Raw genomic sequence first — 21,102 nt, 5'->3', positions numbered from 1 at the left:
CCAAACATAAAAGGTTTCCTGGTGTACGGTCAATGGGTCGACACTAATTAGGTCCGCAGTCAATAGGTTGACCACTATTGGTCGACAGCTTAACAAGGTCGACATGGCTTAGGTCAACAGGGACATGGTTGACACCGGCATTAGGTCGACATCACGGATGGTGTAATGGTTAGCATTTCTGCCTTACAGCACTGACGTCATGAGTTTGCGTCCCACCATGGCCCTAACTGTGCGGTGTTTGTATATTCTCCTTGTGTTTGCGTGGGTTTACTCCGGTTTCCTCCCACAATCCAAAAATATATAGGTCACTTGGCTTCCAACAAACCCTAGAATGTCTGTGTGTGCGTGTACATGTGGTAGGAATATAGATTGTACGCTCCACTGGGGCAGGGACTGATGTGAGTGTTCAAATATTCTCTGTAAAGCGCTGCGGAATATGTGTGCGCTATATAATAAACTGTTAATAAGTAAATAAATAAAATAAATAGAAAAGGTCAACATGAGTTTTTCACCTTTTTTTCAGAACAGGTGGTTTCATACTTAACTATCCATGTGGACATAGCGGGAGAATATATTAGTGTGCCAAGCATAGCACTGTGCCTGAAGTATGGCGAGCAATGCAAGGGGACACGGTACATTAATACAGTGTCCATGCCGAAGTAAGTCCACATAGACACAAAAAAAACTGAAGAACTAATTTCAACCTTTTTTATGTCAACCTATTGCTTGTGTCCTTTTGTCCCTGTCGACAAAAGCCATGTCAACGTTTTTAAGGTGTCAACCTATGGCCTGTCACCCAATAGTGGCCAACTTATTTATTTAGGTCGACGCCATGACACATACTCAGGTTTCCCATTCTAGTCGCAATGCGCTGGGAGGCAGTCTTGTTGATCAATCACACATCAATACAGACTAACAAAGATGGAGAACGCAAAAGAAATGGGCTTCTCCCTGCAAAGGTGAAATCCGGAGATCTTCCAGCCAGCAGGAGTTATTGTCAGCAGTTACTATTACACATTTATGTTGGAATTCTGTAGAATATTAATAATAATTGATTTAAGCTTTTGTACTGGTTCTCCCTATAGCAGTGGTTCCCAAACTGTGTGCCTAGGCTCCCTGGGGTGCCTCAGGACACTTGCAGGGGTGCCTTGGGTTGGTGGACAGGATCAATTCATATTATTTATGGTCAATGTACCAGGCAAAACCAGTGCTTGTGGCTGCCAATCATAATATATGTGGACAAACAGAAGCAAATCCAGTCCCTCACCAGGTAACTGTGACATACAGTATAAGCACAATACACTTAATTTAATATTTTTTTCTGAATACCTCGATAAGGAGCATTTGGCCTAGGGGTGCCTTGAAAATATTTTGATGCTATAGGGTGCCGTAATTCAAAAAAGTTTGGGAACCACTGCCCTATAGTATGTATGTGGAGTGAAATGCTGAAGGTTCTTAACCTACCTCATTACTTTGCTTTTCCAGTCTAGAATGGGGACCCATTACTAGGTTTACACTGCCGGAGGACAAAGTATCTGCAGTGTTATCTCCATCAGCAGCTGAAAGCCCTGACAAAACGAGGGCACTGGAAAATCCTTTTTTCCCAAACAAAAGACTCAAAGTGGAGTTTGTGGAGGAGGTTTGGCTAGACTGCTGAAGCCCCCGAGTTTGTTCATGGATATTTCTATGTCCAGGTGCAACCGCAGCATGAGGATAAGGTGCAACAGATGAATCGGTTAAGCACTGATGGCTTGTAGATATTCTTTTGGCAACTGTGTAATCAGTTCTTAGTGTATCACAATAAAGGTGATGTTTTTCAATGTTTGGGCCTGAGAGACTTGTCATAGGAGGTATTTGGTGTAAAGAGGAATGTGTATGAGCTGAATGGCTCTTTTGTTTTCTTTTACCTGCAAAGTAGATAAAGGATAGGTCATACCAGAGATCTACCATTTCTATAGCCAGCAAAAAGAAATGATAAATGATAAGGTCTAAAACATGATAATTTATCAATATGGCCTAAAGCAGTTATGGCTAACCTTGACACTCCAGTTGTCTGAACTACACATCCCAGCATGCCCTGCTACAGTTTTACTATTTGGCCATGCTAAAACTGATGCAGGGCATGCTGGAATGTGTAGTTCAGCAACAGCAACAGCTGGGGTGTCAAGGTTAGCCATTACTGGCCTTAAGGGTTAGAAAGGGTTTTTCTGGTAACAAGATATAGGGCGGGATGTACTAAAGGGAAAATGCTGTAAAACCCCCGTTTTACCGCATTTTCCTATGTATCATCACCGGTTCGCCCCGTTTTCGCTGGCCAGTGTATCGCCACCCAGAGGGTGGCGATACCCTATAGAAGCCTATGGGCTTCTTTCGCCGCCCGCCGTACACGCCCCCCCCCCCTCCCGTCCTCCTTTAACCTCCTCCTCCCCCTGGTGTCACAGCCGGGAGGACATCCGGCTTCAGGGGGGAGGAGGAGACGCAAGGGGACGCTGGCAGCCGCCGGGAGGTGACGGAGACCCCCGCAGCCCACATCACAAGTATCGCGGGGGTCTCCGTTACCGCAGCCCGATGCTGGCCGCATATGTTAGTACATATGCGGTAGCATCGCGGCGGCTGCCGTGCGAAGGGCGGCGATGTATGTTGATACATCCCGCCCATACTGATACATAAGCACTGTGTTATAGCCTCCATGTCCTGTAAGTGGATTCTCTTACCACTTCACCACTACAGAAATGTGAATTGTTAGTAGAATTAAGGTAATATATAAAAATTCGATTTGAGACCAGTTTTTCTGTACTTAATAGAAAGAATAAAAATAAATATCCGCTACTTTGCAAATTTAACAATTTCCTATAAACCAACCCAGCCAAATACAGTAGATTTTGTGATTGTGATTGGTTCATCTGCTCAAACAATCAATGAAACCATATGAAAGTTTTTTTTTTTCATTTTCAGCTTCTGCATTACAGAATCCTCAAATATGTTGTATTATATTGGGAAAACAGATGTATGGATTAGTGCATCATGGTGACAGTGTACGTGGGCTGAATATGCTGTATGTTTGCATTGTTTGATAGGAAGATATTCTTGTCTAGGGTGTATCATAGAATTCCTTTTAATTTTGCATCTTCCAGGTAAACTTTACATGTGGTTTTCAGCCCATTGATTGTTTGCTGATTGCTTTAGATATAGTCATTTTTGATGAATTGCGTGGCTTGTGACCACTGTCCCCACATGAAAATTGGCCACTGCGTACTAAAGGGGTTAACTTCCATGGAATGGAACCATTTTTAAATTAATCAATAGACACTAGGAAGTAAGGGCCTGACTCTGGTTGGTTTGCAAAAGCAAACTCCTTCTTTAATGAATAAAACCATGTGCACTGCAGGTGGGGCAGATGTAACGTGCAGAGAGAGTTAGATTTGGGTGAGATATATTGTTTCTGTGCAGAGTAAATACTGGCTGCTTTATTCTTCCACTGCAATTTAGATTTCAGTTTTGAACACACCCCACCCAAATCTAACTCTCTCTGCACGTTACATCTGTCCCACCTGCAGTGCACATGGTTTTGTCCATTAAAGAAGGAGTTTGCTTTTGCAAACTACCATAATCACCCCCTAAATTTGAATAAGTGATCGGCACTACGCAGCATATTTAAATGTATTTTTAATGTTTCAATGTGCTTCCCCCCCCCCCCCCCCCCCCAGCGATCTTACAGTGAGAAGTGCCCAGGGATTGGGACACTGAGGGGGTTATTCTAGTTCACTCTTTCTGACAATATCCTTCTTAGATGGACAAAACCATGTGCACTGCAGGTGGGGCAGATGTTACTTGTGCAGAGAGAATTAGATTTGGGCGGGGTTTTTCTTCAAAGCTATATTGCAGTGTAAAAATAAAGCAGACAGTATTTACCCTGCACAGAAACAAAATAACTCACCTAAATCTAATTCTCTCTGCACAAGTAACATCTGCCTCCCCTGCAGTGCACATGGTTTTTCCATCTAAGAAGGATTTTGTCAGAAAGAGTGAACTAAATAAGGCCCTGAGGCAGCAGTGTTGATTGTTAACCACCGGGATCTGTGCTGCACCAGGGGGAGAGCCCCATCAGACTCAGACTGCATGCAGGGTGCATCCAGGGTTTGAATACATTGATGTTTAAGAAAATAAAATGTATACATGTGTTCTAAAAGATATATGCAGCACTCAGCCAGGTGGGAAGTACTGAGCTGTGGTGCTATGTTCCGTGGAGGCCTGTTGCTAGGCACAGGCTCAGAGTAAATATTTTTGCACTTGTGCAAAGTTTATTAAAATGTATTTAAAGGTGTGGGCTGCGGGGACCGCCAATTCTCAATATAGGAAAATGAAATGCCTCCCCAGGCATTAGCATAGCCTGGGAAGGAAGAGGAAGAGCTAGACTTATTTTTTTATCAAGCTCCAAAAAGCTCCCGCTTGTTGGGAAGGAAAACCAGGGGATTTTGCAGCCCATCTCCGGAGCCCAGGTTCAGACTAGAGGTGGCAGCCTTGGGGCAGTATTCAATGAGGCTGATTCGCCATGTTGTATGGCGATTTTGTGCTATTTTCGTGCTGTACGGCGATTTTTTGACTAAAACGGTGAATCACCCTATTCAATGACCAGATGGCGAATACATTTCAAGGTTTTTATCGCCATGATTCACCGAGTAGCAATCGCTATCTTTTTATGGTGAAGTGGAATGTGAACTTTTAAAATAAAGTGTTTTGTTTTTTACATTTGGTGTAAAAAAATCAGGAATTTTATTCTGAGGAGGGCACTTGAATATATATTTAATAAAAAAATAAAAAAAATATATATATATATATATATATTTTTTTACACAGCAGCCAGCAGGGGGCCAGGAGCCGAGCCACTTATTAGATATTCATATATTCACTGCACCCGAGCATTACATATGCACGATCGGGTGTAGTGAATACCCGGTCCCCTGTTGGCTATCCCGGGGGGAAGCCTGTGCTGCCTGGCTCCCGGGGAGCCCCCCCCCCCCACAAACGTTCTGGGGCAGGCAGGGAGACTTCCATCTCCCTGCCTGCTGCCGTCCTCAGGCTCCCTGCGGCATCGCCGCAGGAGTTAAAATTCGCCGGTCAGGGGCAGTGAGCCCCTGACTCGTTGAATACTGGAGCCGGCGAGCAGTGGCGAATGTGCTCAGGAAACAGGATTCGCTGCACATCAACAAAATTCTCATTGAATACTGCCCTTGGTCTTTTACCAGATTGTTGGAAGTATTTTGGGTGGGAACTTTTTTCCTCAGTCTAGACATGATTTCAGAAGACTGACCACTCCCCACTATCCACAGGGGACAAAGTTAAACATGCATGTATACATGTTGATTGGGTAATAAATAACCGATTGGAACAATCTTCTGGGGTACTGTGTGTTGGATGAGCATAAAAAGGACCTGCAAGCTTTTGGTAAAATATACATCCTTTGTGACATCGCAACGTGTGGAACTGCTGTAACATTTTGCATGTTGTCGCCTTTAAAGAGGGAGCTACCAACAGGAATACAACAGGCACATTCCTTTCTCAACCTTTACTAGGGTCACCAAGTTCCACCTAGGCTACTGCACAAGGCATGGTTCAGGCCAGTGATCAAAGGGTTAACTGCGCCAGTAAGGAGGTTTGTCGGCAGTATGTCCACTCTTACACAGAAGAAGTGGTATTCAGGTGCCAGTGAAGGGATCTTGAACAGTAAAGTGGTTACAGGGCCAGTGGTAATACTTGGTGGTGGCAGCAACATAACTGCCTACTGTATAGTGAGTGGAGTTAGTAACAGGCATTCACTAATTGTAAGAGGGAACCCCTATTGGCCAGGTCCCATGAGACCCAAACCCAGTCCGTGATCGCTTGCCTTAAGGTGTCCATACACTAGTAAGATTTATCTTCAGATCTGGCTGGTTGGAACAAAAACATGGTTATGGATGAGTGACAGTTTGTCAGTTTTCCAGCATTTCCAAGCAAATGTTCAACTGTCATTTGCTTTCATCCATAACCATGTTTTTGTTCCAACCAGCCAGATCTGCAGATAAATCTGCATGTGTATGGCCACCCTAAGGAGAGGTGCACCCATCACAGCGGTGTATTTATCTTATATCATGAGCTTTGTGTGGGTGTGGTATGATTCACCGACAGTTGGGATCCCGACAGTCATTATCCCGACTGCCTGGTCTCAGACAGCGTGGCCAGCGCAACAAAGCCCCTTGCGGGCACGGTGGCCACCTATTCTATTCTCCCTCTATGGGGGTCGTGGACCCCCACGAGGGAAAATAGCCGACGGCCGTCGGGAACCCGGCCGTCAGTGTTTTAACAGTCGGGATCCCGACGTCGGGTTAATGACTGTCGGGACCCCGTCCGGCAGCCCTTTGTGTATACTGGTCTCTCTTCCTCTCTCCTGCTTCAGCTTCTCCGTTATGCGTGTGACGCCATGACGTCACATGCTGGGGAAATATGCTGGAGAGGAGCCTGGAGGGGGGGGGGGGGGGGGCGCCACACACTTTTTGGCAGGGGGGAGCAAAATTTATAGTTACGCCACTGACTATAAGTTAATATAAACGGTACTTGTGTAGTTTCACGGAACCGTGCTACTTCCGGGTTCTACGCTCGCCACAACTATCTAAAATAAACTAACTCAACTCCATGCCAACATGGATAGTTCATACCCCCATTATCCATGTTGGCATGGAGTTGAGTTAGATTTTAGATAGCCGAGCCCGAAGCGTGGGCGAGCGAAGCGAGCCCCACAAGGGGACTCAGACGTGAAACTATACCATACCATATAGGGAAGCCAATCCCGGGGCATTTTTTCAATCCCGGGATTCGGGATTGAAAAATGCTCAATCCCGGGATTCCCGGGATCCCGGGATTGGCTTTCCTAATAAAAAGACACCCTAGCTGCCCCACATTTACCTTCATTTGAGGGTGCAGCAGGGTTGCCAGGAGCCCGGTTGCTGGGTGGGGGGGACGGGTTGTCCATGGTGCGGGCTGGCGTGCTGGCATGCTGGCTGGCTTCGCGCTGGCTGGGCGGGCGGGTAGGTTTGCTGGCTGGGCGGGCGAGTGGGCTTGCTGGGCGGGTTCATAGCTTTCTGGCTGGGCGGGTGGCGCGGCATCACATTGCCGGGCGCGACCTCTGCCTGCGCAGCGTGACCTCTGATCTCGTCACGCTGCGCAGTGCAGCCGGGAGAAGTCGGGCAGCGTCTGAGCATGCTCAGACGCTACCCGGCATTAGACTGCGCGCATGCGCTATCTAATCCCGAAATCCCCGGGATTGGAAACTCCAATCCCGGGATTGAAATCCCGGCGTTTTGGGGGCCAAATCCCGGGATCCCGCCGATCCCGATCCCGGGATTGGCCACCCTAATACCATATAAACTAACATGTATCATTTAAGTTAACTGCTTTTAAAATAACAAATAGCCCACCTATAGATTGGTGTATTTTAATCTCCAAAGATTTTGTATCTGAGTTTTTATTACAAACATTTGATGAGGTCCTGAAGCTTTGACTGCCATAGCTTTCCGAGTGGCTACTATGTGAGGAACAGCCTCCTCCACAGTCACCTTCCTCAATGCGACATCCATCCTGGTGACTTCTGTCATATTCCTTCCTCATCCTAGATGAAAACAGTTCCTATTAAGTGCCTGATTATTTATTCAAAAATACAAACACCGCATACACAATGAATACTCGCTTCCAGGTGTGGTATGCAGATATCAGTGAATCTTGATAAGGTAATGCCAATCTCATTTATCAACACACTATATAATCCAGAAGTTACTGTAGGTGGGATACGGTCACTGGGTCACCAAGCTTTAGGTCGAAACCAATAGGTTGACAAGCATTAAGTTCGATATGACCGAATGTCCAGTGGCGTAGCTTGGTTTGGGGTCCCCCCCCCCCCCCCCGCCGCAGACAGTTTCAGAGAAATGTCTGCTTTATGGGGCGGCCATTTTATCGTGGTCCGTCTCCATAGAATTGATTGAAGCCAGGAGGAGAGCCGGGATGCGCAGACAGGTAAGCCTGCGGGGGATGGGGGGCGGGGGCATTACTATAGCACCGCAGCCCCCCGGCGCCCCCACATGCACAGCGCCCCCCCCCCCCCCGCGACCGCGGGGGCTGCAGTGCTATAGTTACGCCCCTGCGAATGTCGACATGCAGGAAGGTCAACATGACTGAAGGTTGAGGTCATAAGGTTTACATAGGGAAAGTTGACAGGTTCATAAGGTCGACATGGGGTTTTTCACTGTTTTTTTTGAGCCGACATATGCCAACAAGCAGTATTTCATGGCCTACCATCCACTAGGGCATGGTGGGAGAAAAAAATAGTGTTCCGACCGTACCGAGGCACCATGCCCGAAGCATGGCGAGTGCAGCGAGCCATGCGAGGGGACGCGGTGCTACGTTTCAGTGTCCATGGCGACATTCGGTTAAAAAAACAGTGAAAAATCCCATGTTGACATGACCTTGTCAACCTTATGATCCTGTCGACCTAATTACCCTGTCGACCTAACCCATGTCGACCATCCCATTCCCTGTAGGTCAATGGGCCATTGATCTCCTAACTGTGAAGTTACAAGCTTGGTTTGAAAAATGACAGGTAGGAGCTGATTGGCTCGTGATAAAAATCAGACAATTTATCACTTCACACAGCTTAATAAATCTACCCCACATATCTCTAATGATAATTAAACGATTCAGCATTTTTTGAGATAAAACAAATTTGTATCATAACATCTGCATAATTTTGTAAATAGCAAGCCAAGAGAGGAAGGGGAAAACAACATAAATCATGCAGCGAATTAAAATGTGGTTTAAGAGGTTGTTAAGAAATCAAAATGTCATACTTAGAAATGTCATACTTTATTTTACATCTAGAGATTAGTGTCTGGGAATTGTTCTCTGACCGAAATCCCTAAGTATAATTCAGGATTTAAAGCTTTTCAAAAGACAGTATTAATATAAAAATAACTACCTTGAATAGAAACTTAGCTACTGGCACTTGACTGGGTGCAGTCACGTATACGTTTGCCAATAATTCTCTCCATTAACATGGTTTATTTTAGAAATATGTAACACCTAGCAGTATGAATATAAAAGCTTTTAAAATACACCATTATGGAAATCAGTGAGGAAAGGACATACTAATTCAGACCTAGGCGCTTCTCTGAATGGGCAAAACCATGTGCACTTCAGGTGGCGCAATTGTAACATGTAGGGAGGGAGTACAGGGGTGTACACACGGGCAGGCTGCTGGCTTAGTGCACCGAGTGATTTTGACTATGTGTAATTTGGCCATAGGCCAAATACACATGGACATGCGTCTAGACAAAATTTCCTTCCTGCAATGTCTATATGGCCGGTCGATAGCGCCACCATGAGGCCATTGGTCACTCTTGTCTGTTATCTTTGTATGTTAGTGGAAGACTCCGGTGGTGGGCATCTTGTATACACAGTATAGACAGCCACTGAATCATTAGCATATTTTAGAAAGTGTGCTTCAAATGAAATCACAGCTGTACATGCAGCTACTTGCATGGCCGGATCAAGGGAGTGGCTATAGAGGCGGCCATCCTGGGGCACCCACACATTCAGGAGCCCTACCAGCAGTGGATTCATGGCTTGGCGGGATGCTGCTGAAATTGTCACTTACTATGTAGCACAGCTGAGCCATGGGCTGCGACTACTGCGGTTGCAGTGGGCAGCGGCAGGTTGCGGGCAAACAGGAAATGGACGCCTGTGCGCTGCTGCCACAGATACTCCGATGGGAGGCCTTCACACTCCTTGTGCTTCCTGGAGCCAACTTAAGAACTGCAAAGGTGGCAGTAACAGTCAATGGCTCACACAGCACTTGACTAACATGTACGTACTTTGCATGATCATCTCTCAGTTTTTGCCTCTAACTACACAGATTCTATGACTTCAGGTTTCTATTACACCTGGTTTAAATCAGCCCCAGAACCTGTGAAATTCATGCGTCTCATATGAAAGGGATGATCTGGCAACCATGTGTCCTCCAGAAATCAGCCAGCTGTGAGGTATCATTTAAAGTGGGATATTGTTGTATATCATGTTTATGTTATTTTGATTATTGCAAATTGTTGAAATTTTTTTAACTTTAAACATAATATACAACATGAAGAAAAAATATGAATCTGTATTACTTACGTAAGCCACTTTGTTTGGAACCACAATCTAATAATGTCAAAATTAATTGGCAACATCAAAACATTTTTGAGCTGCTCATGTGTCCCCAGATAAGATGTGGTCAGAGGAGACACATAGATTGGGTAACCCAAAGGTTGATCACATGAAGAGTTGATTAGATTTCTTAGAACATGCTTATTATTCTGAATGCTGCCTCTCTCATGATCACGATTGCGAAGGAAAATCAGTTCCTGCTGTTGTCCAGCCCACAGTCCTCTTACACATTCCTTGTTGACCTACAACAAACGTGAATACATAAATAAAATGGTTACAGAAACATAACTGTGATGGCCTGCAGTTACATTCTACAACCAGATTTAAAATAGGTCTAACTATTTCAGTATCTAAGGATCACTATTTCAGGTCTAAGTAACTATTTCAGTATCTAGGGATCACTATTTCAGGTCTAAGTAACTATTTCAGTATCTAAGGATCACTATTTCAGGTCTAAGTAACTATTTCAGTATCTAAGGATCACTATTTCAGGTCTAAGTAACTATTACAGTATCTAAGGATCACTATTTCAGGTCTAAGTAACTATTACAGTATCTAAGGATCACTATTTCAGGTCTAAGTAACTATTTCAGTATCTAAGGATCACTATTTCAGGTCTAAGTAACTATTTCAGTATCTAAGGATCACTAATTCAGGTCTAAGTAACTATTTCAGTATCTAAGGATCACTATTTCAGGTCTAAGTAACTATTTCAGTATCTAGGGATCACTATTTCAGGTCTAAGTAACTATTTCAGTATCTAAGGATCACTATTTCAGGTCTAAGTAACTATTTCAGTATCTAAGGATCACTATTTCAGGTCTAAGTAACTATTACAGTATCTAAGGATCACTATTTCAGGTCTAAGTAACTATTACAGTATCTAAGGATCACTATTTCAGGTCTAAGTAACTATTTCAGTATCTAAGGATCACTATTTCAGGTCTAAGTAACTATTTCAGTATCTAAGGATCACTAATTCAGGTCTAAGTAACTATTTCAGTATCTAGGGATCACTATTTCAGGTCTAAGTAACTATTTCAGTATCTAAGGATCACTATTTCAGGTCTAAGTAACTATTTCAGTATCTAAGGATCACTATTTCAGGTCTAAGTAACTATTACAGTATCTAAGGATCACTATTTCAGGTCTAAGTAACTATTACAGTATCTAAGGATCACTATTTCAGGTCTAAGTAACTATTTCAGTATCTAAGGATCACTATTTCAGGTCTAAGTAACTATTTCAGTATCTAAGGATCACTAATTCAGGTCTAAGTAACTATTTCAGTATCTAAGGATCACTATTTCAGGTCTAAGTAACTATTTCAGTATCTAGGGATCACTATTTCAGGTCTAAGTAACTATTTCAGTATCTAAGGATCACTATTTCAGGTCTAAGTAACTATTTCAGTATCTAAGGATCACTATTTCAGGTCTAAGTAACTATTACAGTATCTAAGGATCACTATTTCAGGTCTAAGTAACTATTACAGTATCTAAGGATCACTATTTCAGGTCTAAGTAACTATTTCAGTATCTAAGGATCACTATTTCAGGTCTAAGTAGTTGAAGCAAGTACAATGCTTGTACCTTTGCTCTTCATTTTTGTACATACAATATTGCAAACATGAAAGGTGCTGTCTGGTATGTTCTATCTTACATATGAGACTTTGGGCCTGATTCTGGTTGACTCATTAAGCTGAAAAGAAATGCCCCCCACCCACAGCCGTGTCCCCTCGCAACCATGCAATGGGATGTGTTATAAGAACACATCCCCTCACATGTGCCCGCAGCAGGGGAAATCATTGGTTGGTCAGCGACCATCTAATGATTTCTCCTGGGCTCGCAAATATAAGAATGAAGACAGGGCAAGCAGCTGACGTCATGTGATATCGGCCTCCCACCCAGGCACACTGCGTCACTGCTTCATTTGCATGGGAACACCCAACATTTGCACGGGGACGCCCAAGAAATGCCGCGTGTTCCCATGTCAGAGCGCCGCCACCGACCCTGTCCCACCCCCTCCTCTCGACAGACCGACAGTGACTGTCAGTGAAGGCACCTGCACATGCACATAACCAATTATGGGCATGCACAGTGCTTTAACATTTTTCCTCCATGTGAACACACAGGGGACCGATCCAATTAGAATCGGGCCTTTATCTACTTAGAAAGCTCTTTCATATGTTCCCAAACACATTAAGTAGAAATATGAAAAGTTATGTATCAATATGGAATATATCTTCTTTATTACCAATTAAGGGGACAATTGCTATGTTTGATATTTACAACTGTTAATGACATTTTCCAAGGCACACCATGTTTTCCTTGAAAAATTTTAGGTATAAAGGAGTCAAAATATATATTACAGAAGGGATGCCTCTCTGATCTTCCAAAGCATTCTACTAGATGTACTTTTGCAGGTTCAGAGGCTGCATTCATTAATTAAAGAGAAGAGATGTTTATAAACACAAACATATTTATAAAAGCCATGGACTAGATTATTTATTGAAATTACTTGAATTAGGAAATTTCCCTATAAATTTATTTGATTTATTTTATGGCTAAAATGTCATTTATTCTCTTGTTTACATAAAACACTTAAGCTGTTATTGGGCTGATCACCCGACGACTGTATACAGTAGATGTGTATGCAGGAGAGATACAGTAGCATTAGCCAATAAATGGCTTAAAACACTCCTGAAAATTGGGATTAGGAGGTCATATTTTATGTGCAACACCTTTTCAATGATGACCTTTTGACCTTTAGCATGTCAACTTTTTGGGGATGACCTAGCGACTATCTTTTTACTGTCGATCTACTGAACCACAAGCTGTTGAGACATTGGAAAAATCTAAGTAATAAATAAATAGAGACAAACACACACAAGAAAAGCCTGCAAAGGCAATAATTACATTTTTTTATATTTTACCTTAATAACTTTGAAATTGAGATAGCTTTTGTGAAGCATAATAACACTGTATTCATCTCTCCCTTCATCAACAGCGTGCCTCAATGTCAGCAGTTCCTCTTTGTTAGACAATATAGCCGTCCTCCAAGCAGGATCTTCCTCATTGCATATTACCACTTTTTCTTCAAATGACTTAATAGCGTCATAAAGTGCAGGAGGATCTTCATATTCTTCTGGGCAAGCAAACTGTCCCTGTTACAGATATACAACAATGTCTGCATTATGTATAACGACCTACATGTGCTGGAACTGAAGAACAGTGCCTACTAATACACCTATCCTCAAATTGCACTATATAAACAGTAGTACAGGTTGAGTATCCCGTATCCAAAATGCTCGGGACCAGGAGAATTTTGGATAACGGATTATTCCGTATTTTGGAATAATTTAATATTTCAATGATGTATTTTGTAGTATCTTGCATTTATTCTGTATAAACACATAAAATAAACACAAATATATTTTATTACCACATAAAATACACACAAATATATTTTATTTGTTCAAAAAACAAGGTTTCAAAACATGAAACAAAATTTGTGTACTCTCTCAGATATTGAATTTGAATGTCAAGCAATCATTTTCTTGCACATATATAGTGCCAGTTACATATCATGTCCTCAGTAGTGCTGTTACATATGTCCCCAGTGAGTTTTTAGCTAAACAATTTTTTTTTCCACTTTCTGGAAAGTATGGTTTTCGGAATAATTCGGATAACGGATATTCGGATACGGGATACTCAACCTGTACCTCCATTTAGCATGCCATGGACTTCCCGACTTTTAGCTGAGCCTAAACACTAATCTTTAATACTCAGAATATTTGTCAGAAGTTTAATACTGCTGACACAGTCAAAAGCAGAGGCATGCCCCCTAAATGGTTGCAACACACCTGTGTTTGACTCACGCCTCCCCTTTACCTCCCCTTTACCGTCTGTCAATCACTCTGCGTCCAAGTCCTTTGACCATCGTTATGATTTGTTTTTTTACTAAAGTAAGGGCCCCAGTGCATTGCTTTACCTAGGGCCCACAATGCTATTAAGACAGCCCTGAAGGGGATGCCTTCCTGCCTTAACTCCACCTCCTCTTTCTCTGGTCAGACAGAGAGCAGCAGACAGCAGGCAGCTGGCTGCATAATAGCAGCGTGCCTTGGTACAATGCACCACCACTAGCTCCAGGAGGGCTAACAGGCAGTGTGGCTAAATGACAGCCAGCAGTGATTGATTAAATTAGACAAAAAAATGGAAACGCCAAGAGGGACATGTGCCTTGATGCCCCTCCCCCAACCAATCAGATTCTACTTGTCATTTATCTATTACCTTCTAGAATATTATAGCTAGAATCTGGTTGGTATTGGCATAGTGTCCACTTCTTAAACCTTAAGCAGCCCATACACGCTGCGATGCCGGGCTGTGCGTTCTGTGCTTTGAGGTGCGCGCTCCCGCGGCACCTCATCGCACAGTACAAAAATTATGTGCTTGCACATACTTTTTGTACTTAGTTCTCATCACATTGCATCGCATTGCATGCACAACGCATGCACATGCAATGCAATGTGATGTGATCCGTGCTATTTAAGCCCACAACGCACATCCGTATCGGGGCATGTATGGGCAGCTGTAGTCCTGTGTTTGGACTAAGTTAATATCCAGTAACACTTATAAAAAACTACAGTATCCCCAAAATAAAACAAATTTAACGTCAAGTCCAGTGTACCATAGGGCCCACTAAGAAGAAAGTTTCTGTAGCTTTTTGTTTTGGTCTAAAAATGAATCTGATTAGGCAAGCTAAAAATTGTACTATGCTTTTTCATCAAACTTCTTGATTGTGTTCCCTTTTTGCGCACGGTTCATCCCACGCGTTCAGTGGTAATAAATATAATATGATATGTATGATATAATATAATACATGGCTGAATTCCAGTGATCCTTCACTTTTAAATAGTCTAACAGACATACACAATAGTGCACACACAATAAATCTCTGAAAGCAAGGCTGAGTATATCTTATCCAAAATTCTCAGGACCAGAAGCATTTTGGAAAATGGATATTTTTATATTTGAATGAGGTATCTTGCATTTATGTTAGAGAAACCCATCAAACACGTGAAAAACACACAAATGTATTTTATTTGTGCATGAAACAAGGTTTGTGTAAAATCTCAGACCCTGAATTTGAATGCCAAGCAATCATTTTCTTGTATATATTTAGTGCCACTTAAATACCATTTCCCCAGTAGTGCCAGTTACAGATATAGCCAGTAGGTTTTTAGCAAAAAAAAAAAAGAACATTTTGGATAACATATAAGGGATAGTTAGTGCTGGAACTCCCCCCGAAAATGCTGAAAAACAGGGGTCTCGACCCTTTGCCTGCAGCCCTGCCCATCCATCTGAAGGCCCATCCCCTTTTAGGGAGTGCTGTCCTTGGATTGAAAGTTGGGCGCTATGAATGGGTATGGGACATAGGGTCGACAGTAATTAGGTCGAGCACTATCGGTCTACAGTCAAAAAGTCAGCACATGATAAAAGTTAACATGAGATAGGTCGACATGGTCAAAAGGTCGACTCAAGCAATAGGTCGACATGGTCATTGATTTTTTTGTGTGTACCCGTTACACTTATACAGTGACATAAGTCGACATGGACACTGTAATGTGTAACGAGTACCCTGGCATGGCTTGCTTCGCTCACCATGCTTCACACACACAGTGCCTCACTATGCTCGGCCCACTAATATGACCACTTGGATAGTAAAGTAGGAAAAACTGTCTTTTAAAAAAAAATGAAAAATTTGTTTCATGTCTACCTTTCCCGTGTCAACCCATTGCTTGTGCCGACCACATCAACATAATGCATGTCAACATTTTCCATGCGTCGACCTTTTGACTGTTGACCAATAGTGGTCGACCTAATTACTGTCAACCTATCGAACGCCTCCCTTGGAAATATACAAATGGCGCTACCGCCTGAATTTGCATGGAGAGGCCCTATGGGGGCGTTGCAAATCTCAGTGGTTGCAGCATCTGTTGCAGATTATTCAATGATCAAACTTCTGGAAGCCCTATGATCACGCAGCATTGGCCACAGGAAGGAAGATGCTGGAGACATTGCAGCTGCACATGGGATCCCAGTCACAGCCTCAGACATGTATTTAAAATGGCCGTGACTGACCTGCAATTTTGCCTCCAATTCCGTTATTTTTCTCAAACACTCCCTGCCCGTCACTTATGTTGCAAAATAAATCCTTACTGCAAACGATATCCAAGATCATTGTGGCACATGCACAGTGTAACTTAGCAGGCTGGCCCACCTTCCCCAGCCTAAACATATCCAGCCTGCATACTTACAGTACATATGGCATCCCAGCAGTCAGTATTCCAGCGCCAGCATCCTCATTCATTTTAGGATTCCAGTGCTGCTTCTCTTTTATATGACCATATAGGAATCATCGTTAATGGAGTTATCCGTCTGTTATCATTTGGCTTTCCTAGGAATAGTCCTTTGCTACTGTACATATCTGTTATGGGATTACTAACTTCATCATCCCCAGTGTACTCCTTCCTCCCTATTTAAACCAAATAAGCTATTTCATCCCACATTATGGGCCTTATTCTGGTTGGTGCGGCCGGCCCGTACGCGTACGTTCCGGGTTTTTTAATGATCTGCGCATGCGTACCATCTCCAATGCGCCGGCGCGAACACTCCACAACGCTTACGGACGAGTCTCTACGTGCGAAAAAACCTGTACGCGAGAGTACGGGCATTGGGGGCGGCATAGGGGCGTGATGAGGGGAGCGGCCGAAATAATGAGGGAAAATGGGCGTAAATATGGGCGTACACGGGGGTGTGCACCAAAAATGAACGGTGCTACTACCGCACGATCGCCTAAAGCACCGTTCATTTCGGACACAAAACAGGCGGCCGCCAACCGCCAGCTCAGACCACCCCTACAGATACCGCATGCCAGCGTGCGCCTGGGTTTGCTAATTTACGCTGATTACTACTCAAACACATACACCTGAATGTAATAACCAATGCTGCAGTCTATTAAGTCCAAACCATGATTTCACTACCTGCAAGCCACACACAGCACTCAAACACATTGGAAGCTTATCTTTCTATACTTCTCGACATTTAAAGGTTTGTTTAATTTAAGGTAAGAATCTTTTTAAGACCTGCTTATATATGCTAAGGTAGGTATTTGTTAAACAGTTATACACATTCACTACGTGCTTTCATAGACTTTACACAGTAGCACACTCAATCTACACAAGTCGACATGTGTCAACGTGTTCACTCTAATACAAACATAGGTTTTGTATTTATGATACAATAACATAAACCACATCTAACACCTACAAAGTATGTTTCAGCAATGTTTTAAGGCCATGCCCACTATTTTGCACACAATCTTCAATTGAGTTAATAGAAAACAATAATTGAATAACAATTAGAATAATTAATTAATTGTCAGAATTGTAGTTGAAAGGCAAGATTTGCAGGTCCATATATGTGAAGGGTATGCCAGCGTGCACGGACGTACGCTCACTCTCACGAGCGGTGACATAAGCTGAGTTTTCTATTGAAAACAATAGGGACCCGTCCGTGCAAGCTTGCGTACGCTCAGATAGCCGCAAGAAGTCGGTGGGAAGACGGACGAGAGACGTCCGTAAACGGTGGCGTACGCTCTGTTGTACGCCAGTTGTCGGAGTGTAAGGGCTGGTCCGTCCGTGTACGTTGGCGTACGCTCAATTGTACGCCACTCCCCTTCGACGTTGTTTCTGCCCGTACGTATGCGGCTGATTTGTGGGTGGACTTAACCCCAACGGCCGCGTACGGAGAGCGTACGTTAATAGTGAACGTACGCACGTTTGGCCGCTCCGATCAGAATAACCTCCTATGTAACTTCTGCAATTCTGAGTAACATGACAAGTATCATAGCAAAACATATGATTTGATACATACTTGATGGAGCTTCAAGGACATTCGAATTGCTGGTGCAACAACTGTATGCAGCAAGTCCATATCTGCAAACACCCATTCTCCTTCTTTTGATATTTCATAATGTCCCTTAAATAGGGTATGAAGCCCATGGAGAAATGAATCCAAGCTGAAAGATTAAATGGAATTCACAGTATTGCTATATATAACCTTATAAGTAATATAACTGCAGATTTACAAAATAAGAATATTGTACAAATATAATTTCATTATACACACATATATATATATATATATATACACACACATATATTATAGAAATATAAATGGTACTTGTTTAGTTTCACGGCAGCAGATATCGCATGCGATTTGATGCGATTTTGTACCTGTACCGAGCCCGAAGCGTGGCGAGCATAGTGGCGCGGATTACTTTACATGTATTCCGTAGCGAGCGCAGCAAGCCCTGCAAGGAGACGTGGAATACATGTAAAGTAATCCGCGGCCCCTCGCGGGGCTCAACACGCTTCGGGCTCAGTGGCTCGCTGCGCTCGCCACACTATATAAAATAAACTCCATGTGTAGTGGATAGTGAGGTTATGAACAGGTACAAAATTGCATCAAATCGCATGCGATATCGCATGAAACTAAACAAGTACCATATAAATAATAGCTTCCAGGGGACCAGCACTCCATTAACTGAAGTAACAATACCTGGTTGCCCTCCCTCAGCCAAACGTGGTGTTAACTGCGGAATTGGTTACTGCAGGGCGGCACTCCAAGGACTTCAAATAAGATGACTGAACCCAGCCGTGTCTTTGGCAAAGACACGGCTGGGTCCGGTCATCTTATTTGAAATTCTTGGAGTGCCACCCTGCAGTACCATATTATGGCATGTGGATCTTCTCCCTGATGGCCATAACTTTCTGTAAGGGGTCATTCTTAAACAAATTCCAAAAGGAGGCAGCATAAATCCAGGAACTTTCCCTCTTTAGAAGCATTTTGTGCCTAGCCCTATCACCTTCTCTCCTCAATGGAGGCATGTATTCGATAGGCATAAATTCAAATTCTTTGAAGGAATGTCCACAATCCTATCAAATGAGATCAGAGCAGCAAACAATAGGCCTGCTCAGCTTTTCTGTACAGTGGAGAAGCTTTGCAAACCAGCATACCTGCAGCCTGATGAAGCCCTCTCCCAGTCAAGTTGCAATGAGTTTGCGGTACTTATGTATTATCTGGGCTCCCATGTTAAATGCACCCCATTTTTTCATACCCCTACTATCCAACTACGCATGGAATTGATTTTATATAGTGTGGCGAGCGCAGCCACCGTGTCCGAAGCGTGGTGAGGGGGCACGGTCTCATAAGAAAAACGGGAGCCCAGATATTACATAAGTACAGAGTTTGCTAATTTCTTTGCAGATAAAGTGTCTTCCATCTTGGCTGGCAACCCACAGTGTCATCAAAGGAGTTCCAAACGATTAGGCCTGCGAATGTAAGCCTTCTTGGAACAGCTTTGACCCAATGGATGTAAAGGACATTGCAGAATTACCCGACAACTGGATCCCACCACCTGTGACCTGGATCTTTCTTTTCTAGGAAAGGTTATTGAGAAAGTGGTAGCAACTCAACTAGAAACCCGCCTGTCAGCCCATGATATTTATGATCCATTCCAGTCAAGATTCAGGAGAAGACACAGCACTGAAACAGCCCTTGCATGTGTGCTTTATGATCTTCTGATGGCAAGAGACAGAGGTGACTGCTCAATCTTAATCCTTCTGGATCTCTCAGCAGCTTTTGATACCGTGGACCATGATATTCTAATTCAGCACCTGAACATTTTCTGTGGGTTGGATGGCACAGTTCTTTGGTTCAAATTTTTTTATCACTGGTAGGTCACAGAGAGTTTCATCTGGAGTGGATTCATCATCACCAGTGCCACTTCCATGTGGTGTCCTGCAGGGTTCCATATTATCTCCCATTCTTTTTGCTGTTTACATACTACCACTGGTGAAATAATCAGAGGTCATGGCCTGGTTTACCACTGCTATGCAGATGATATACAACTATACCTGTCCTTTGCTCCAGGAACTGAGAACCCAATACCAACCCTAAATGGCTGTCTAGCTGAGCTACAGGAGTGGATGAGTGCCAGTTGGCTGCGACTGAACCCTAAAAACAAATGTGCTTATGATAGGTCACAGGACAAGACTGCAGAAAAGCCAACCAACAGGACTTACGCTTGGGGGTGCAGAACTTCAAAATACGGAACATGTGCTGAATCTTGGTGTTGTCCTGTATAGTGGCTTGACACTTAAATTAGGTATCAGCCACAATTAAATCCTCATTCTATCATCTAAGGCAGTGGTTCCCAAACTTTTTTAATCACGGCACCCTACAGTATCAGAATATGTTTCACGGCACCACTAGGCAAAAAGTTTGTTACTGAGAATTTGCGAAAAAATATATTAAATTAAATAAATTGGGAACAAATGTTATCCTTAGGTTCATTTATGTGGTGAGTAACATGATTCACTTCTGTTTACCCACATATTTTATAACTGGAAGCCACAAGCACTGATTTTGCCTATTTCATATTTCATTGACCATAAATAATTGGATTTGGTTCTGGACCACCAACCTGAGGCACCCCTGCAAGTGTTCCGAGGCACCGCAGGGAGCCTAGGCACACAGTTTGGGAAACACTGATCTAAGGAATATAGCCAGAATCAAGCACTTAATTCCTTCAGAAGATCTGCCTAAAGTCATACATGCATTTATATCATCGCGCCTCGACTACTGCAATGCCCTCTACCTCGGTCTCCCAGAAAAAGAATTGCACCACTTGCAGATGGTACAAAATACAGCTGCCAGGCTATTAACCAATCAGCCCCACTCCAGCCATATAACACCCATTCTGTACTCCCTTCACTGGCTGCCTATAAGATGGCGAATAATTTTCAAG

General features: G+C 43.3%; 1 protein-coding gene across 2 annotated transcripts in view; it reads right to left on the bottom strand.

Moving 5' to 3' along the window:
• Positions 1-21,102, bottom strand: part of PCNX2 (pecanex 2) — a 187,714-nt gene that overhangs the window by 3,318 nt on the left and 163,294 nt on the right. For both annotated transcript variants that reach the window (XM_083176293.1, XM_083176292.1), the window contains 5 exons: positions 18,165-18,309; positions 13,163-13,393; positions 10,195-10,469; positions 7,452-7,642; positions 1,465-1,907 (listed from right to left, as the gene is read on the bottom strand). In XM_083176293.1, the coding sequence (XP_083032419.1) occupies positions 1,465-1,907; positions 7,452-7,642; positions 10,195-10,469; positions 13,163-13,393; positions 18,165-18,309 (1,285 nt within the window). The remainder of the gene's footprint in view (positions 1-1,464; positions 1,908-7,451; positions 7,643-10,194; positions 10,470-13,162; positions 13,394-18,164; positions 18,310-21,102) is intronic.

The sequence above is a fragment of the Crinia signifera genome, chromosome 3 (assembly GCF_055691185.1).
Source record: "Crinia signifera chromosome 3, ASM5569118v1, whole genome shotgun sequence".
Lineage (NCBI taxonomy): Eukaryota > Metazoa > Chordata > Amphibia > Anura > Myobatrachidae > Crinia > Crinia signifera.
The sequence above is the reverse complement of the archived record's forward strand: the minus strand, read 5'-3'. Positions and strand labels throughout refer to the sequence as shown.